We start from the raw sequence: 19,855 nt of genomic DNA on the forward strand, positions 1-19,855 counted from the left end.
ACTTGTGACAATAAAAGGTTATTATTATTAGCCAATTTGTTCCTGTACGACTCCCAACACTGGAAACTACCTAACAATGCAGGAAATTGCCCAGCTTTGTCCTGTCCACAAAAGTAGGAGAAATCTAACTAAGCTCCTATTAGCCTGCTCCTAGTTAGCAATAAATGCATGAAAGTAGTTACAATTGGTGTTCGGTGATACTTATTGATAACCCATGTACTGAAATTCTGTTAGACTTCCACCAGAACTCAGCTACAAACTATATTATGATCTTGAAACAGGCATGCCAGAAGTTTTTTTAAAAATAAGTTTATTTTAACAAATTAATTTGATTTGCAGAAAAATGGGCTGCTGCATTGTGCATGTGTTCATTTTGTGAGAATTGTTGACTTACATATATAAATTGGGTGTGCACATTGCTTTTTTCTATCTAGATGACTATATTTTAAGACTTCCACTGCTATTTAGCACAGTGAGCTGACTTGTAATGCAGAACAATACCAGCAGCGCGGGTTCAATTCCTGTACCGGCCTCCCCGAACAGGTGCCGGAATGTGGCGGCTAGGGGCTTTTCACAGTAACTTCATTGAAGCCTACTTTTGACAATAAGCGTTATTATGATTATTATTTAGAATTTTTTTTAATATAACCACCATTGAGGTACTATAAAGGTAAAATCACATTTGCTTATAGCCAAGCAAATGGGCAGCATATTAATCAATTCTTAAATGTTCATTAATGTATGTTTACAGACTAAGAATGGAAAGGGGGAGGACATTCGTCGAAAAGTGAACATCATGTTGTTAAGTGGACAGTGCTTGGAATTGACCTGTGACACCAAGTCAACATGCAAGGATGTGTTTGATATGGTGGTTGCTCACATTGGCCTGGTGGAACATCATTTTTTTTCCTTGGCATATTTAAAAGGTAGATGGATAGCTGCTAAAAGTTACCGTTTACAATGATTAGTTTTGTGTGATTGATATTCTCAGCAGGCACTTGAGGTTTGAGTATTGGGGTGGCAATTCTTTTGATAACGAGAACTTGTACATTTTATGTACCAGCAAGATGTTGAGATATATTCAATTTTCCACCAGTGTAAACCAACGTCTTTAAAATAATGATGAGTTATTATGACAAAAAAATCATAGAAGGGTTACAGAACAGGAGAATGCCACTCAACCCGCTGTGTTTGTGCCTGGTCCTACTCTGCTGCCTTTTCCCCATAGCCCTGCAAATTGTTTCTCTTCAGATAACTATCTAGTTCCCGTTTTGAAAATGTCCACTATACTCTCTTACAGCACATTCCAGTTCCTCACCACTTTCTGCGTTTTAAAAAAAAAGTTTCCCTCCTGTCGCCATTTGTTCTTTTGCCATTTAGACAAAATCGGTGTCCTCTGGTTCTCAATCCTTCCGCCAACCATAACAGCTACTCCCAGTCTACTCTGTCCAGACCCTTCATAGTAAGAAGTCTTACAACACCAGGTTAAAGTCCAACAGGTTTGTTTTGAATCACTAGTTTTCGGAGCTCCGTCCTCAGGTGAAATAAAACATAGTTAAAAGTTTGTACAATTTTCTCCATTTTAATCCCTCTCCTCTCCCTCTCACCCCCCTCCTCCCGTGGCGAACAGCACCTCAAATAAAGTCATGAATGGACTTCACCGCACTTCTGACCCCCTCAGTGTGAACTTAATATTCTCCACCCGGAGACAAATGTCCAAATCCCCCTAGCCAGACCACCATCCTCGGTGGCGTATCCGACCTCCAATTCAAAAGGATCCTTCGCCACGGCATCGGCCCCCTTGCCCTCCAACAGTCCCTGCTCCTCCGAAACCCCAAAGATCTCCACCATAGGGTCCGACCTGACCTCAGCTCCCACTATCCTGGATAGTGTCCCAAATACCACCTCCCAAAAGCTCTCCAACTTCTCGTAGCCCCAGATCATGAGCATGATTCGCCTGTCCCCACCCACACTTCTCACACCCATCTGTTACTCCCTGGAATAAACCACTCATGCGTGCCTGGGTCATGTGTACCCTGTGCACCACTTTGAACTGAATCAAGCTCATCTTTGCGCAGGAGGAGGTTCGGTTCATTTGTCAAATCGCCTCATTCCCTCCCCAACTCCTCCCACTTACGCTGTATCCTTACTACCAGTGCCTTGCCCTGCTCTCCCAACCACCCATATATGTCCCCAATCCTGCCCTTATCCAAGTCATCAAGGAGCAGCAATTGCTCTAGTAACGTGTACTCCGGTAGTTGGCGGTATCGTCAGCAACTCTTTTCGTGCAACGTCCCACACCTGCATAGACCTAAACTCATTTCTCCTCCCACAGCTCGTCCGATTTAGCAAAGTTTCCTCCGAGAACATATCCCTTACCCACTCCAGTCCCATCCCCCTCCACTTCCCATACATTCCATCCACCTCCACCCCCTCACCCACCCCCCCGGCTTAAACCTATGGGCCGGGATTCTCCGATGGCCGAAATCGGGTTCGGCGATCGGCCGGAGAATCCCTGTTTACGCTGGAATCGGTAAAGGCGCTGTTTTTGCGATGCTCTGCCCCCTCAAAAACGGCGTATTCAGGGAGTATGCCGTATGGACGGCCTCAGGATGTCACCTGAGGCCCTCCCCCGATAGACTGGTGGCTGCGGATTACGTTCAGCGCCGCCACAGTCGGGGTGGGGGGGGGGGGGGGTTGCGAAAGAGAGCCGGTCTGCGGGTGGGGGCTTTGGCAGGGGCTGGGGGCACTGCTGAGGGGTGGCTACAGGGGGGCAGTTTTTGGCAGGCTGTGACCGTGCGCGGCCGGCGCCGTGTTGCATGGCGTGGCCGCCACAGGCCGCCGCCGTGTGCAAGGCTACTCTCTGGCAGTATCCACAGGTAAAGCCGGGGGCTTTACGCTACGCGGCTGCTAGCCACAGGATCGGAAATCCAGCCCCAGGTTTCCGCACAGGGGCGTCAACACCGACATTTTATCCAATTTAAAATGCCTCCCCAACTGGTTCCATATCCTAATAATTTACACACCACTGGACTCCCCGTGTGCTTCCCCGGGGCTAATGGCAACGGGGCTCTCCTCAGGGCCCTCCAACTTGAACCCTGCAGAACTCCTCCTCCAACCTAATACACTCTGCCCCTCACCACCAACGGCTCACCTTCTCCACTCTCGCAGCCCAATAAGAATGCATCAGGTTCGGGAGCGCCAACCCCATTTTCTGCCTCTGCCTCTGCAAAAGAGCCCTCTTCACCGTTGGTACCTTCAACTACGAACTCTGAAATCAGTGCCTCCACTCTCCGGAAGAAGATCTCATGGAGAAAGATCGGGAGGGTCTGAAAGACGAACAAGAACCTTGGCAGCACAATCATCTTTCCACCTGCACCCTCCCTGCCATCGCCAAAGTATCCCACCTCTTGAAATCCTCCTTAACCTCTTCCACTAATGCTGTCAAATTCTACCTGTGTATCGTGGCCCACTCGTGCGTTACCTGGATCCTCAAACAGGTGCGCCGCCAAATTGGCCACCCACCCCACCGCATTCACTGGAAAGACCTGTCTCTTCCCAACCTTCAACTTATACCCGGAGAAGGCCCCAAATCTCTCGAACAGGCCCATAATTCTGCCCATAATCTCTAATGGGTCCGACTCAATGAACAGCAGGTCGTCTGCATACAGCGACATCCAATGCTCCTTACCCTCCCCCTCACAATCCCTCGCCACTCAGCTGACCCCCGAAAGGCCATCGCCAAGGGCTCAATCGCCAACACGAATAACAACGGTGACAGCATGCACCCTGCCTCATTTCTCTGTGTAACCCAAAGTACCCATAACCCGTCTCATTCGTATGTATGCTTGCCACTGGGGACACATACAAATGTCGGACCCATGCCACAAACTTCAGCTCAAACCCCAAACCTACCCGGAATTTCAAACCGATACCTCCTCTCTATCCGATCAAAAGCCTTCTCTGCACCATGGATACAATAACCTCCAATGCCTACCCCGAAGGAGGCATAATTACATTCAGCAGCCTCCTAATATTACTGGAGAGCGGCCTACTCTTCACAAAACCCGTTTGACCCTCAGAGACCACCTCTAGCACACATTCCAACCTACATGTCAACACCGTCGCCAGGACTTTAACATCCGTGTCAACAAAGAAATAGGCCTGTAGGACAGACACTCCAGTGGATCCTTCCCCTTTTTCAGAATCAACGAGATCGACGCCTGTAATAATGTTGCTGACAACTTGCCCTTCTCCACCGCCTCATTGAACATCCTCAACAAGTAGGAGGTCAACTCTGTCGCAAACTGCTAGCAAAACTCGCCGGAAAGCCGTACGGCCCTGGGACCTTCCCCGATTGCATCCTCCAATACAATCCATCACCTCCCTTAGTCCCAATAACTCCTCCAGTGCCTGCCTCTTCCCCTCTTCCAGCTCTGGGGACTCTAACCCATCCAGAAACTGTCCCATATCACCCGCCTCTCCAACCGACTCAGCTTTATAAACTTTTCGTAGAACCCGCTGAACACCTCATTTATATTTCCTGGTTCTGACACCAGATCCCCCTTCTCCGCCCTTAACTGCAAAATATCCCTAGATGCTGCTTGATGCCACAACTGGTAGGCCAACATACGACTCGCCTTCTCCCCATACCTATACTGCACCCCCCTCACCCTCCGTGGCCGCCAACACATCACCATTCTGATTAAGCTCCACATAGTTCTTAATCGCCACTCTCACCTTCTCACAAAAAGCCTTGTCCCAAATTCAACCTCCACCCCGGCCTTTGCACCTGTTCCGAACTAAGTCTCACATCCAACCAGTGAGGCGCATGATCGGAGGTCATAATTCCTTCATATTCTGCCCCTACCATTCCCATCCCCACCTGACTTACACGAGAAAATCAATCCTAGAGTAGACGATGCACATGGAAGAAGGAGTACTCCCTACCTCCTGGGTTCCTGAACCTCCACAGATCCACCGTTCCCATCCTTTCCATAAACCCTCCCAGCTCTTTTGCCATTTCAACCTTCCCATCAACTTGGGGCTCGACCTGTCCACCTTCGGTTCCATAACACAGTTAACATCCCCTCCCATAATCAGCTGGTGAGAATCTAAATCCGGAATAACCCCCAGTAACCTCTTTAGCATTAACCCAGCATCATTCCAATTAGGCGCATACACTTTGACTAACAGTACCAGTGTCCCCTCTAACACCCCACTCAATATCGCATACCTGCCCCCACCCGGGTCTCGCATCTCCCTGGCCCCCACAAACCTAGTTTTTTTTGCTCTGGCCACCCCCCTCAACTTCGAGTTAAACCACAAGTGAAATACTTGTCCCACACATCCCTTCCTCAGCCTAACCTGATGCTTCAACCAGAGATTCATCTCCTGCAAGAAAATCACATCCACTCTCAAACTCTTCAAGTGTGCAAAAACCCGGGACCTCTTGACCGGTCTGTTTAACTAGCGGACATTCCATGTCACAATTCTTACTGGAGGCTTATGCCTCCACCACCCTCTATCATCTGCCATCACCCCCCCTCCCCCGACTCTGCCTCACCCAAACCCACTATATACATTCCTCTAGTCCAAAACAACCGTTCACCGCTACTCTCTGATTCCTATCACTCAGCTAATTTTGTATCCAAGCTACTTTGTCCTTTTTTTCATGAGCTCCAACTTGCTGACAAACGTGTTATGTAGCAACTTATCCAATTATCAAATGTCTTTTGGAATTCCATGCACACCACATCAACCATACGTCCTCAATAACTCTCTCAGTAACTCATCAAAAAATCAAACAATTGAGTTAAACAGAATTTGTCCTGAACTAATCCATGTTGGATTTCCTTAATTGATCCAAATTTGTTTAAGTGACTATTCATTTTGTCCTGAATTAACATTTCTAATAGCATTCCCACCACTGAGTCTAAACTGACTGGTCTGTAGTCACTGGGCTTATACTTACACATTTCTTTGAAACATTTGTAATTCTCCAGTCCTGTGGCACCATGTCTGCATCTAAGGAGAATTGAAAGATTTCCGTGCTTGCGTCCCTTCTAACCGTGGATATATTTTATTTGGTCCCGTTGGTTCATTGACTTTAAGTGCATCCATCCTATCTAATAGCTGTTCCATCAATTTGTAGCCCATCCAGTGTCTCAACGACCTTCTCTTTCACTTTTGACTTGGACAGTACCATCTTGATAAAGACGAATACAAAATACTTGTTTAGTACCTCAGCCATGCCCTCTGCCTCCATCTTTATGCCTCTTTTTTGATCTTCAATTAACCCCACCCATTGTTCCATGACAGTTTTGTCTGCCAATCTTTGATTCCAATTTACTTGGGCCAGATCCAGTCTCATCCCATTGAATTTGGCTCTGCCCTAATTAATTATTTTTATTCCAGGTCCGCAATGGAAAAGGACATGGAACGATCCAGATCTTATGATCTCAGTTTCCTAAATATTCCCCGACTGATACTTGGTTCACTTGACTCATCTCATTCCCCAGAACCAGATGCAATAAAGACTGTTTTCTCATTGCACTGCAAACATACTGATGTCGAAAATTCTCGTGAACACACCGTATCCCAGTCTATCTTAGATTAATTAAAATTCCCCATTATAATACTCTATCATTCTTGCAACTCTGTACAGTTTCCGTGCAAATTTATTTCTCTGTACCTTGATATTTTGTCTGTCTTTTTCTGATTTTTTTTTTGTTTGTTTACTTCTTTAGTAACAGTTTTAAACTCCAGGCTCTGAGTGGAATTTACAGACTTGTCGGTCAGACAGCAGCATTTGTGTTCAAAGATGAGGTGTGGTTTATTGCCATGGTACCTCTCTGACAAATTGCTGTATTTAGACATGTTAATATTTTGATTGCAACATTGTTAATATTTTGATTGCAACTTGTTGCAAATTGTATGATAAAACACTCTTTGTTAACTGTCCATATAGGTTGTCCATTCATTTAATTTGATAGATCATACCTCATTACCTTGTGGGATTACTTCACGAATAGTATATTTGCCCTATAATCTCATGCAGACTGACTGTTGAAAATGAGCAAAAGGGAAACCACTTTTAGATCAAAGTGGAACCATGAATATTACAAGACTGGCAACTATGATTCCTTATGGTTTGTATGGCTGCAACATACAGATGAATTAAGCTCTAAGCTCATACTTAACTCTAATTTGTACAAAGAGTGTATTCAGTTTCTTGTTGAGAAAAAGATGGCGTATTTCGCTTTGTATAGTTAATCTTCTACATTGTTTCGAGACTTTTAATAATATATTGGACTGTCCAGTGCTTCACAATATTGCCTTCGTCTGTAACTAATTCTGTTTTTAAAAAAAGCTTTTTTAATAGCTTAGCTGGTTACAAAAATTGCCAGCGTAGTGTATTTCTAAAATGACACGACATGTAGTGAATTTCTTCTTTTTCTCGAGTGGCAAATTTACAGCAAAAGGAAGCATTTGGGTCCAGCAGCATGCTGTGCCCTATGTACTAAATGTTTGTGGTTAAGCTTCAAGATCAGAATGAGTGGGGGCTCACCAATGTCGCATCAATGAGTTTTTAAAAATGCATTGGTAGAAAACATGGCTTGTTATAGGCACCAATCAAGTTTGTAAGATTATTAAAAGTTCTTGCAAAACCAAGAGCTGATCTTTGCATTTCCCAATATGCGCCCCAGAACTGACTCTGATTGTGATTAGTCATTTTCTTCACAGTTAAACCCTACCCAAAGTTCATGTCATTAGACTGTTCCCTCCTGTATAATATTCTGAACTAATTTTATTATAGGGCTTGTAGCAGATGTTTCTGTTGCCTTCCTCTGATTGGAGCGATGAGGAACAAACCCTCAAAAGGTTGCAATGGATTCTTGAGGAAATTAGGAGAGGATGGGATGAAGGGGTCACGACGGAATAATTTACTAGCAACTCTGGGGAAATGTCTCTGCGTACCACATGGCCGATCCACCCCTGTTCATAGGTCTTTTAGGATTGTGAAGCATTTTGTAGTAACTTCTTCAAGTACAAAACAAAGTTGGTTCCTTTAGGCTGTGCTGTAAACATAAATGTCTTAGATCACATCTAAATCTATTGGCTTTTTCTCTTGCAAAAATGTGGAATTCCTGTAGATTAGCACCCTGGGGGAGGGAAAGGATATTATTTTGACGTCTCTGAATCTTTCCAATTCAATCCCTGCCGCAGCACCAAAGCAGCCTTGACCACAATCACAAATTACATCCTCTGTGGGTATGGTCTGTTATTCCTCCTCAATCTCTGTGGTCCTCCTCCAATACCGTTCCTCCTTTGTCCAGATGTTTGAGACTTTCCTTGTTTGACTCCACTCTTTGAGTTGTAGTTAAAACATCTGCAGCGATGGCTTCTCCCACCCTGCGCCGTTCCTCCAGACTGTCCCATGGTGCTGGACGTAGTGCCTTCTGCATCCAAATACTACTCAATGGTGACCTCATCTGCTGACAAGAGCTCAGCTTTCAGATGACTGTTGACAATCTTGCAATTTCTTCCCTTTGGAAGACCAAAGCCATAGTAAGTGCTGTGATGTGGAGATGCCGGCGTTGGACGGGGTGGTCACAGTAAGAACTCTTACAACACCAGGTTAAAGTCCAAAGGTTTGTTTCGAATCATTAGCTTTCGGAGTGCAGCTCCTTCATCAGGTGTTGTAAGACTTCTTACTATAGTATGTGCTGTCACCCAAATTCTATTCTACTCCCTGGTAATTGTTTCGAGCTGAATGATGCTGTTTCAAAACTTGCCAGACTGTCAACCCCATGTACCCCAATGCAAAGATTGCCTACTTCTACTTTTTTAAAATCGCCCATCTCTTTAGTCTGCTATAACCCCCTGCCATACCTTTTATCATCTCTAATGCTCTGCTGGCCAGCCTCCCATCCGCTATCCTCCATAAATTGCAGCACATCAACATTTCTGTTGCTTGCATCCTAACCCACAACGATTCCCACTCATTTCATTCCTATCTTTGTTAATCTATTTTGGGCTGGATTCTCCATTTTGCGATGCTGGAAGGGCGATTCGCGATCGGGTGGAGAATCCAGCATCAAGTAAAAAAACAGAATTGGCATCCGCTGATGGAGGAATTGAGGTTCGTGCCCCGCGCCAGCGGGAGGATGCTATTGGGTCATTAAGGCCCATTTGCATCCTATTAATTGGCTGGCCATCATATTCTCCAAGCCTCAGATTCCCCGGTCCTCTGGTCCGGGATTCACATGAGTGAGAATTGGTGTAGATATTTACCAACATGGCCCTGATGCAGTGGAGCTCATGGTGGGCCAAGGGGTAATCCTTGGGTAGTTGCCCCCAAAGTCCACCAGAGAGCAACCCACCTCCGCAACCCCCCCTCCACAATGCAAATCCTGCCCACCAGACCCCCCCTACCATCCCCATTACGTAGACCCCTGCCAGAGGCCTCCTCCCATAAGAGAATCCCATGCCAGGAAGCCCCCCTTTTAGGGGGGACCACTGTCTGGAAGTTCCCCATGCGGGATATCCTGCCTTGAAGCCAGAGAGCATTCCCAATAGAGGCAGTGAAAAAAATCACTGCTTTGAAACTCAACTGTGCAATGCTCAGGCAGAGGAAACAACACCTGTCAATTTCTGTAAAGAGAAAACCAGTCAGCTGTGTTGGGTCTTTCATGGGTGGGGGGTATCTCTCTGGGGGAGGGGGCGCCTCTCTGGGGGAGGGGGCGTCTCTCATGTTTCATGGGGGGGGGGGGAGAGAGCACTCAGAACACCATTGTGCGGAGCGGGTTGTGACCTTGATAATTCCGGGGATGGGGTGGGGGTAGAGAAGCTCGCTCTCGGGCTACCTGCTCCAAATGGTGGCACGATAGTGGGATTTGCTTGGGAATCCCTTGCAATCTCCAACACGCATAAATTTGCATAGTAAGGGATGGTGGATCGCTTCCGGATTTGTGCTCCTGGTGTGCGCGCAAAAATGGCGTCATCGCTGAGTACGCCGCATGCTGTTGGGACGGTCTCAGTCACCTGAGGCCCTCCCCTGATGCTCTGCCCCCGATTCCGAACTGCGTGGGGCGCGTGTGCTCACAGTTTTTGGGAACCTCGCGTGGCAGCTGCGGACTGTGTCCAGCGCCGACCTTTTGTCCGCTGGACATAGCTGCAAAATCGGAGATCCTAGCCCATAGTCTCCCAAAAGGAGAATTCTGGCTGTTAACTCCCAGACCCCAACACCTCCAATTTTAAATTTTCACCTTCTGGTTTCAATTCCTTTATGGCCTTGCCCCTTTTTCAACAAACCTCTCCAGCCATCCAACACCACTGCCCTATGAGCTTTCTGTTCCTCTCAATCTAGCCTCTTGTACACCACCTATTTTCATCCCCCCCCCCCTCCCTTCACATCACCATTACTGGCCATGGCCTCAGTCATCTGGGCTCCATGCTTTAGAATTCCCTCCCTAAATTTCTCCTCCTGTCGACCTCGCTCTCCTCCTTTTAAGGCCTTCCTTAAAATTCACCTGTTTGATCAAACCTTTGGTCACCCCTTTTAATGTTTTGTCTCTTATCATCCATTTACAGCTAATTGTGCTTCTGTGAAGTGCCTTATCCACATTCTAGTTGCAATCTAAATGTAAATAATTGTTTTTTTAAAAATAGATGCAAACATATCAACTGTGTTATACAAAAATATATAAAACCATTTATGAACATGTAAACCTGACATCAGAACTGTTCTGTTTTGTAGAGAATGAATTCTTTTTTGTTGCTTCTGACTGTAAATTGTCCAAAGTGGCTCCAGAGGGGTGGAAAGAGGCAAAGAAAAAGAACAGAATTACAGCAAATTTCATCCTTTTTCTCCGAATAAAGTTTTTTGTCGACGATGTTGGCATAATTCAGTAAGTACTCTTCTTTGTCTGTGAAAAATCGAGCCTATAAGATAAAGAAATTGTCAAGATTAACTAAATTAAAGATGATTCACAATGTAAAGAAATGGGAAACTTTTTCTGATGGCATAAGATTTGGTAAGCAGAGGACACAAATTAAAGGAAATTGGCAAATTAACCAGAGGCGACCTGAAAGGAAATTATCCAGCACTTTGTTATGATCTGGAATGCCATGTATGAAAGGCTGACCTAAGCAGATTCAAGAATAACCTTTATAAGGGAACTGAATAAATACTTGAAGGTGGAAAGATTTCCACGGTTATGGGGGAGGAGAGAAGAATTGGAGTAATTGGAAAGCTTATCCAAAGAGCCAGTACAGGTGCAGTGAGTTTGATAAGTCTCATTTGTTCCATCATTCCACATTTTGCCACAATTTTCAGTTGGGAAAAATTGGTAAGATTTAGAAGCGATTCCCAATTTGCCAGTTTTTGAGAAACTGATACTTTTGCCCGATTTGCTACTATTAGCTTAATTCCCAATTCACAATATATACTTCTTAATGTAGAGATCTGAATCAATTTCGCCTTCTAAATAATGCACCTTTTAAGATCACGAAATTTCAATAAATACAAGGTAATGGATGGGATTCTCCATTCCAGAGTCTAAGTGCACCCTCCAGTGTAGAATCGTGAGATGTTTGCGCTGCTGCTAAGACTGCCGGCGGGGAACAATTCATGGTATGCTAATGGGCCAGCACCCTGGCAATGTGCATTCCGCCGGAGTCCCAAATCCCCAGGGGTCGGAATGCCTGTTGACAACCCGGAGCAACATTTGCGCGCTCCACACAACCCACATTCTTACTGCAGCCAACAGGATGGCAGCTAAAAGACCTCCTCCCAGCTTTCTGGATGCCGACATCAACAGGATGCTGGACACCGTTGAGGAGAGACACCTTCTTCCCCAGGATGGGCAGAGACAGCAACCAGGTACAATAAAGCCTGGGAAGATGTGGCAGAGGCAGTGAGTGCTGGCAGCCTCACCAAGAGGACCGGCAACCAATGCAGGAAAAATATGAAAGACCTCCTTCAAGCAGTTCTGTGTGCCCCTGGATGGATCACTCCCATCCTTGACGCCCTGCCAACCCCACCCCAACCCCTGTATGCCAGTAACACCCCTCCTGCCAGCATGTCCCTCAGAACCCACCCTCCAGGAATCCCCAACACATGTCCTGCCCTCTTTGGACAGGTGTGCCTTGCCGAGACGTGCCACCAGCTAGAAATCCTCCCATAAAATTGGCGTGCTGGAGTCTCACTATGTCGTTTCTGCGTCCCCAATGATAAAACTGGCCATAATTGGAGGGGGTCACAAGGCAAGCGGGAGCATCCCAGAGATTCAGGTCCAAACCCCATTTGAAGAAAGGGCCATTGAACCCACGGTGAGGCAGAAGACAGGGCAGTAACTGACATGGCATGTGACGAGGAAGTGAGAGTCCATTGCAACTTCAATGTCCCTATCTCAAGTTAGTCCATTCTCTCCCACAGATCTGCCCTTCCCAAGATCTGATCCCATGTCTTTTGTCTTCCAGGAACCCCATCAGATCAGGCCGGGCCTTCCAGTGTCACAGCCCCCCATCTAGGCCCTCAGAACACCCTGGAGGAGACACCAGCTCCTTGGCTCTGCTTTCACTTGCACCATCCATAATTGCAGAGACTATCACCTTGGTGGATAATGTTAGCAATCAGGCTCCTGGGTCAGCCTCTGATGAGCACCACATACATGTTGAAGCACGTTAGAGGCAAGCAGTGAGGGAGCAAACGGACAGAGGACAGTCCAATCCCAGGGGAGGAGCTGCCGCCAAGACAGATGCATGCAACTGGAAAGGGTGCTCCCTTCACTGTTGTAGATTCAGAGCCTGAATCTACCATAGAGGGTGACAGCAACACTCCAGCACTTGCAAGAATAGCTGGAGGAGTCCAATTGCCTTCAGTTGCAGGAGATTTTGCCGACAATGCATGGCACTCAGGCCAACACTGAAAGGGTGGCGTCCACAGTGGAAGGCTTGGGGCAAGAGGTCAGAGCCGTGTGTAAGGATGTCCAAGGCTTGGGGCACACTGTGCTGTCCATAGCTGAGGCCCAGGACAATAGCGCCCAGCCACAGGTGGGCACGTCCCAGGCTCTCCAGAGCTTGCCCCATTTACAGAGGGTCATGGCTGATGGCATCGAGAGCATTGGCCGAGCGCTACTGACTGTAGCCAGTCACGGAGGGACACGACTGAGGCAGTGAGGGACCTGGCTCACACACTTGAGGGGCATGTTCCAGTCACAGAGCTCCAAGGCTGAGGGCATTGACACCATGATTCGGATGAGGGTGAGCCTTCAGGACTGGCAGAGCCCGGTGATGGTGAGGGCTCCTGAGCTCAACCCAGCTTCCCCTGTCTCCCATGGAGTAGCCCGGGAGCCAGTGAGCAGCCTGAGGGAGGAGAAAGCGATGGGACCCATCACTTCACCCCTTCCGAGATCATCCCCACTTGACTCAGGCCCATCTGCTGGGCTACGGGTAGAACAGGGTGATACGGTGTCAACTATGACACTCAAAAGTCGGCCGGGCCCATACAAGTCCAGGCCGTCCAGAGGATACCAGCCAAGGGCATCACAGGGCAAACGGTGAGGCGAGCAGCAGGCAGCCTCCACTCCTGATGTGCTGTCTGGGGCAACACCTAGAAGGAGCAGTGGAGCCGAAAGATAGATGATACAAGTTGGCACGGGTATAGTAGATCGAACATGGGGAAGGGGACAGAATTGGAAATACACACCATTAAACACTTGCACTGATCTGCCTCTAACCTCTGTCCCACTGGTAGGAAGGATGGACTGGGGCAGGGCCGAGGAGGGCTCGACTCGGGGCGCTACATATAATTTACAGTGCAGAAGGAGGCCATTCGGCCCATCGAGTTTGCACCGGCCCTTGTAAAGAGCACCCCACTTAAGCCCCACACCTCCACCCTATCCCTGTAACCCCACCTAACCTTGGACACTAAGGGCAATTTATCATGGCCAATCCACTTAACCTGCACACCTTTGGACTGTGGGAGGAAACCCGAGCATCTGGACGAAACCCACGCAGCCACGGGAAGAACGTGCAGACTCCACACAGACAGTGACCTAGTGGGGTATCAAACCTGGGACCCTGGCGCTGTGAAGCAACCGTGCTAACCACTCTGCTACCGTGCTGCCCGACTGTGCTACCATGCTGGCCTACCGTGCTACCCACTGTGCTACCGTGCTTCGGGTACATGAATGACCCATGTGCATACACCCTCACCTAAAGGTGACAGACCATGGGAGCCGGAGTGTGAGCCTGCCTAGTGTGACAGCATCCCCAAACCGTTCGCCATCTCTCACCAACGCACCCTCTCCTCCAAGATTTTGGGGCCCATGAGAAGGAATCTCCATTGCACAACCAGGAATCATCTGGGCGGACAGAGGTATGTTACCTAAAATACAGGAGTCCGACGTAGGCACACAATGAGGAGCATCAGAGCTCATCTCACAGCAAATCGTCATCACCCTTCATCCTGCAGATACTGCCAACCCAGGCTGATGATGAGATGACCTCTTGAGGGAGGGGGTGAGCTGTGGTTGAGGATGGGGTGAAAGGCCAAAGGGAAGGTGGGTCCCCCCCCCCCCCCCCCCCCCCCCCCCACACACACACACACACACACACACACACTGTTGTGCACAACGCAGCATGATGTGCGAAACTTTCTAGGGGCTGTATTGGAGTGCCCCACCTGAGCGGTCCAGGCAGAGGAAGCGCATCTTTAGGAGCCCGATACACTGCTCAGTGAGGCTCCTGGTTGCTGAGTGAGCATCGTTAAAACGCCTCCCCACCTCAGTATGGGACCTTCTCACAGGCATCCTCAACCATGGCATTAGTGGGTGTGCCCCCTCACCCCTACCCTACCCCTCACCCAAGCAAACGCCTCAAAAGTGCCAGGAGCCTTCGAGTGTGCCAGGATGTAAGCGTCGTGAACACTGCCTGGGTACCGTGCATAGATGTGCATGATGTGCAGCTGGCGATCGCACACCAACATGTTCTGGGAGTGGAAGCCCTTCCTGTCGAGCCAGTGCTCTCCGGGTGACAGGTGCACTCCCTGGACCTGGGCAGTCCAATGATGGCAGCAAATCCTGCAGCCCAGGCATCCTGCTGGGCCTGGTCTAGGTTAAAATATAATTAGGCTGCTGCGCAGGTGATAGAGCATCCATGACATCTCAGATGCAACTGTGTGCTAACGATTGCGAGATCCTACATATGTGGTTAGCAGTGTTGCCTCACAGCACCAGGGATCCGGGTTCAATTCCGGCCTTGTGTCACTCTGTGGAGTTTGTAATTTCTCCCCGTGTCTGCGTGAGTTTCCTCCGGATGCTCTGGTTTCCTCCCACAGTCCAAAGATATATGGGTTAGGTGGATTGGCCATGATAGATTGCCTCTTAGTGTCCAGGGATGTGTGGATTTGGTTATGGCATTACGGGATAGGGCTGGGTGAGTGGACATGGGTAGAGTGCTCTTTCGAAGGGTCGGTGCAGACTCAGTGGGCCAAATGGCTGCCTCCTGCACTGTAGAGATTCTATGTCCCTGCTTTAGCCCTGAAATGAGCCAGAGGCACAGATATTTAGAGTCACTGTCAACTTGACGGCCATGGGGTGTCCTCCTCCTGATCCTCAATATCCACTCTCCCTTCCCCGGCCCATTCGGGATCATGTTGTCCAAATTGCCTGATGCACATGAGTGGGTTAGCTAATAGAGTACCAGCCTCATGAGTGAGCCTGTGTGGCTGAGTGCCACAAAGTGTTCCAGGGCACCAGTGCATGTGTTTTTTGTTTGGAGTTAGCTCTGTTAATCCTCTGGTATGCAGCTGTGCATCTACGGTGTGCAATGAGGAATGCCAACACCCAGTAGTCAGGTGATTGTTCATTACCATGCCCATCCCCTTGCTAATACTGCTCCAGATGGGTGGGCTGAAGGGATTTCCATAGGATCCTGAGATATTGGACCTTTTACTGGAAACCGGCAGCATTCAACAGTCAGGAGCCTGTAAGCTACATCTAAGGGGTATGTTGCAAGGCTTTACACCAGCTATGGGAGGTTCTGCCAGGGCACCCCGATCCCAAGGGGGGCACCCCGATCCCAAGGGAGACACCCCGACTCCACACACTTGCCATCAAGTTGGTCCCCACTAGTCCCAGGGCTCAAGGCACACACCCCATAGAAAGCCCAATTAATGTAAAATGTTTTCTTGCTCCCGCTCACAGGCCGAGGCGCTGGGGTCCTGCTTGTAAATACTCGCACCAAATTGCGCCCGTTTGACGCCGTCTGGGAGGGGTGGACCATAACAAGGGGGGTGGAGAATCACATTGAAATGCATTCAAATTGTCAACTTGCATGTTCGTAGCCCACTGGGGTGGGTAGCTGCTGGTGGAGCGGGAGCGTAGAATGGGAATGGGCCTGACGCCGATCCCGTTTTTCTACAAGTGCTCCGTTCTCCACCTGATCGGGATACTCAAATTCAGCGGTAGTGAATGGAGAATCCCAACCACGTCTGTTTCCCCATTCCCAAACAGGAGCCGGAGTTACAGCTTTACCACAGTGAAGTTCTGTTACTGAAATGCAGTTCTTTGCACCCCCTGCTGTTCAGTGAAATAATTGTAATACTAAAGAGTTTTAGGTATTGCTGCCTTCAAAATAAATGAAGCTGCAGGGATTTATTTGGTGTCACTGTAACTTAGTCTACAATTATAAGAGCAGTCCAATCATACCCTCTTCCTCACCCACCCCAACCTCTAAGTAATAGATATTTGGTATCTATATTAAGTTTTTTAAAAAATTTGCTGAATGTTTGACCTCATCAAAATACAGTGCAAGAGAATTAAGCACCGTTGTACTTTTTGTATTTTCAGATTTGATACAGCAAGGTTGGGTACAGATTTAAATTATCCTTAATCTCTGGAAAGCATGTTGAATTGATTTCCGTAGATCTATCCATCGTTTCTTGTGGTCTCCCCATCCAGAGATTGCTCATTTAGAATTGTGTCATTTTATTTTCTGTGCAGTCTCATCCAGTAGAATATGGGTTTAGAATAACAAAATGAATTTCAGTTAAGACCCTTTTATTTGGTAAAATGGGGAGACCTTCATTCCATATGTCTGGGATGGAGTGTCTGACTCTGAAATGAGAGAGTGGTGTTCTAATGCTTTGCACCACTCAATCACTGTGATTACTGGGTCTCTAACTATATTTATGGCATATGTTCTTGTGTACAATTATGTGCCACTTTATTTGAAATTATAGCAGCTTTTTGCACGCTGTTACAAATTGAAATGAAGACAGTGCAAATTAGTTTCTCATGGGTCCTACAGCTTCTAAGGAAGGGAACTTTGATCTTATCAGAGATGGAACCAAATATTGATATCTGCTGTGCCTCCATTCTGCTATCTGTAATTTTGGAATTAATTAAGGAAGGAAAATAATCTCAAATTAACATTTTACGATGTTGAAATATTGTTTCTTCAAGATAATTTATCACTTATTTTTACTTTTTGTTTTTAATGCAGGCACACACTGACCAGTCATCAGTACTATTTGCAGTTGCGGAGGGATATATTGGAAGAGAGGTTGCACTGCAGTGATGAAACAGCCTTGCTGCTTGCTTCATTAGCTCTTCAAGCTGAATTTGGGGACTACCAGTCAGAGGTACCGATCTACACTTAATCGTAATACTCTTGCGTAAGCTAAATGTACGTTCGGAACTAATATAATATTTTGCTCTGCCTCCCAAATTTTGGCTTTTCAGGTTTTTGCAGAGGCAATTTTAACCTAGCATGCCTGAAGGCAAACTGACTGGACCAGGTAGAACGCTGGATATTCAGCTCGCCCAATGTTACTGTACGTAGAATTCAATTGAGAGTAAAACCGGCATTGTAACCAATCCCACCAGGTGTGTTAGGTGAAAATTGCACTCTACTTAGAGTGACCAACGAAGCCTGTAAACCTTGGGCCATCGCTGGCCTCCCTTTCTGGGTCTCGCCTCAGCCTGATGGGCATCAGGATCTTCAAGGTGTGCAGTGGCCCCCTGCATGTGTGGTGCCAACCCCAGCCTGTGTTGGTGTTGCTGCCATCTCTGGCACCTGCCCGCCTCGTCTACCACAAGCAACATGAGGGGAACCTCCACGGGATCGACTCCAGCAAACATTGTTTTATCTGGAAGGAATTGGAGAAGGAGAGCGACTGACCATCAATTCGGACTTCCACCCAAGGGACCCTCAAATCCCCTAAGCCTCCCCACCCTTGCCATGACTGTCCCACCTTCTCTGAGTGCCATCCAACGAGCCATTTCTGCTGGCAAACCTCAAGGAGTCACTTGACAGTTGAGGAGCAGGAAGTGCTATCACAATTAACCAGGCTAATTCTTCATTTGAAATAGCCTTCAGCTGTGAAGCTAGAGGCTGCTCACAGTCAAAGGGAGTGAAATTGAATTTCAGGACTGAAACCGCAGCGCTCTCCTGGAAGTCTATTGTAAGACGGAGATTCTGTAGCTGTGGTTGCCCCATGTTATGGGTCTCCACAATATTTAAAGATGGTTTGAAGGCCTCACAGACACAGCCTCTTGCCCCCATCCCAGCCCAGGGGCAACTCCCAACCTCGAATGCTTCAGCCCCCCGACCAAGCCTAACCCTACCCCAAGCACTGGGGCAGAAGCTCCGGATCCCTTGAGTTGCGCGCCGGAAAATGAAAATGGCTACTCACCTCCTGACTGCCCCTCAGCAGCCATTGTGTCAGCTTTATATTTTTGAGAAGGAGTACGAAACAACACCTGCGTGACTTCCCACTGGGGAGTCGGATAATTCCCGGGAGGCTGCTGCATTTGACTTCTCGTTAGTGAGATTGAAATGAATGAAACTGAGTATTGTCACCATTTTTGAAATCGCCATCGGGAGTGGGTGGGTGGATCGCGAAATGTTTCGCGCCTGGTGCAAATCTCGATTTTACCCTCATGTTATTCACCCACTGCAGTCTGATCCGTGCCAGACTCAACGTGGAGTCGTGCCCTGTGTGTTTTCATGAAGCAGTTAGGTATAGCACTTGGGGGTGAAGGAAATGGGGAGAAAGTGGGATCAGGCTATTGAGTTGGATCATCAGCCATGATCATCATGAATGGCAGAGCAGGCTCCTCCTGCTCTTTTTTTATATGTTTCTATGCATTATGGACCAGCCATCCAGCCAACTGAACTAACCAGCTCCCCCCCCCCCCCGGATACAGGAACACAGGACTACACACGTGCTAAACAGCGAAAGCACCTTGCATCAACAAAGCTGAGCTCTTGCGCAGCTAACAAGTCAGATCAAAGTTCTGCAGTCCTGCCATAGTCATGAATGGTGCTGAGAAATTAAACAATTAATGAGAGGAGGACACTCCATATACAGCCCATCCAAAATGATGGTGGAGCCCTACTCATCAGTGCACAGGATAAGGTTGCAGCATTAGCAACCATCTTCAGCCAGAAACATTTCCTGAAGGCTCCAACATCACAGAAACATTTTTTCAGCCAACCTGATTCACTCCACATGATACTTTAAAATGGCTGAGTGCATGAGGTACAGCAACAACTATGGGCCCCGACAACATTCCAATTGTAGTGGTGAAAACTTGCGCTACGGAACTAGATGCATCCTTAACCAATTTGTACCAGTACAGCTACAGCACTGGTATCTCTACCTGACAAAGTGAACATTGCCCAGGTATGTCCTGAACACAAAAAAGCAGGACAGATCCAATTCAGCCAATTGCCAGCCCATCAGTCTACTCTCCATCATCAGTAAAGTGATGGAAGGTGACTTCAGCAGTGCCTGGTATGTATATTGCCTCGGCAATAGCCTTCTTACCGATGCTCAATT

The 19,855-nt window shown here is 47.7% G+C and overlaps 1 protein-coding gene across 16 annotated transcripts in view; it reads left to right on the forward strand.

Annotated features, from left to right (window-relative positions):
- ptpn13 (protein tyrosine phosphatase non-receptor type 13) overlaps positions 1-19,855 on the forward strand; it is a 411,247-nt gene that overhangs the window by 187,280 nt on the left and 204,112 nt on the right. For all 16 annotated transcript variants that reach the window (XM_072496283.1, XM_072496268.1, XM_072496267.1 and 13 more), the window contains 3 exons: positions 752-926; positions 10,763-10,913; positions 17,515-17,653. In XM_072496283.1, coding sequence (XP_072352384.1) covers positions 752-926; positions 10,763-10,913; positions 17,515-17,653 — 465 coding nt within the window. The remainder of the gene's footprint in view (positions 1-751; positions 927-10,762; positions 10,914-17,514; positions 17,654-19,855) is intronic.

Source organism: Scyliorhinus torazame, chromosome 3 (assembly GCF_047496885.1).
Source record: "Scyliorhinus torazame isolate Kashiwa2021f chromosome 3, sScyTor2.1, whole genome shotgun sequence".
NCBI lineage: Eukaryota > Metazoa > Chordata > Chondrichthyes > Carcharhiniformes > Scyliorhinidae > Scyliorhinus > Scyliorhinus torazame.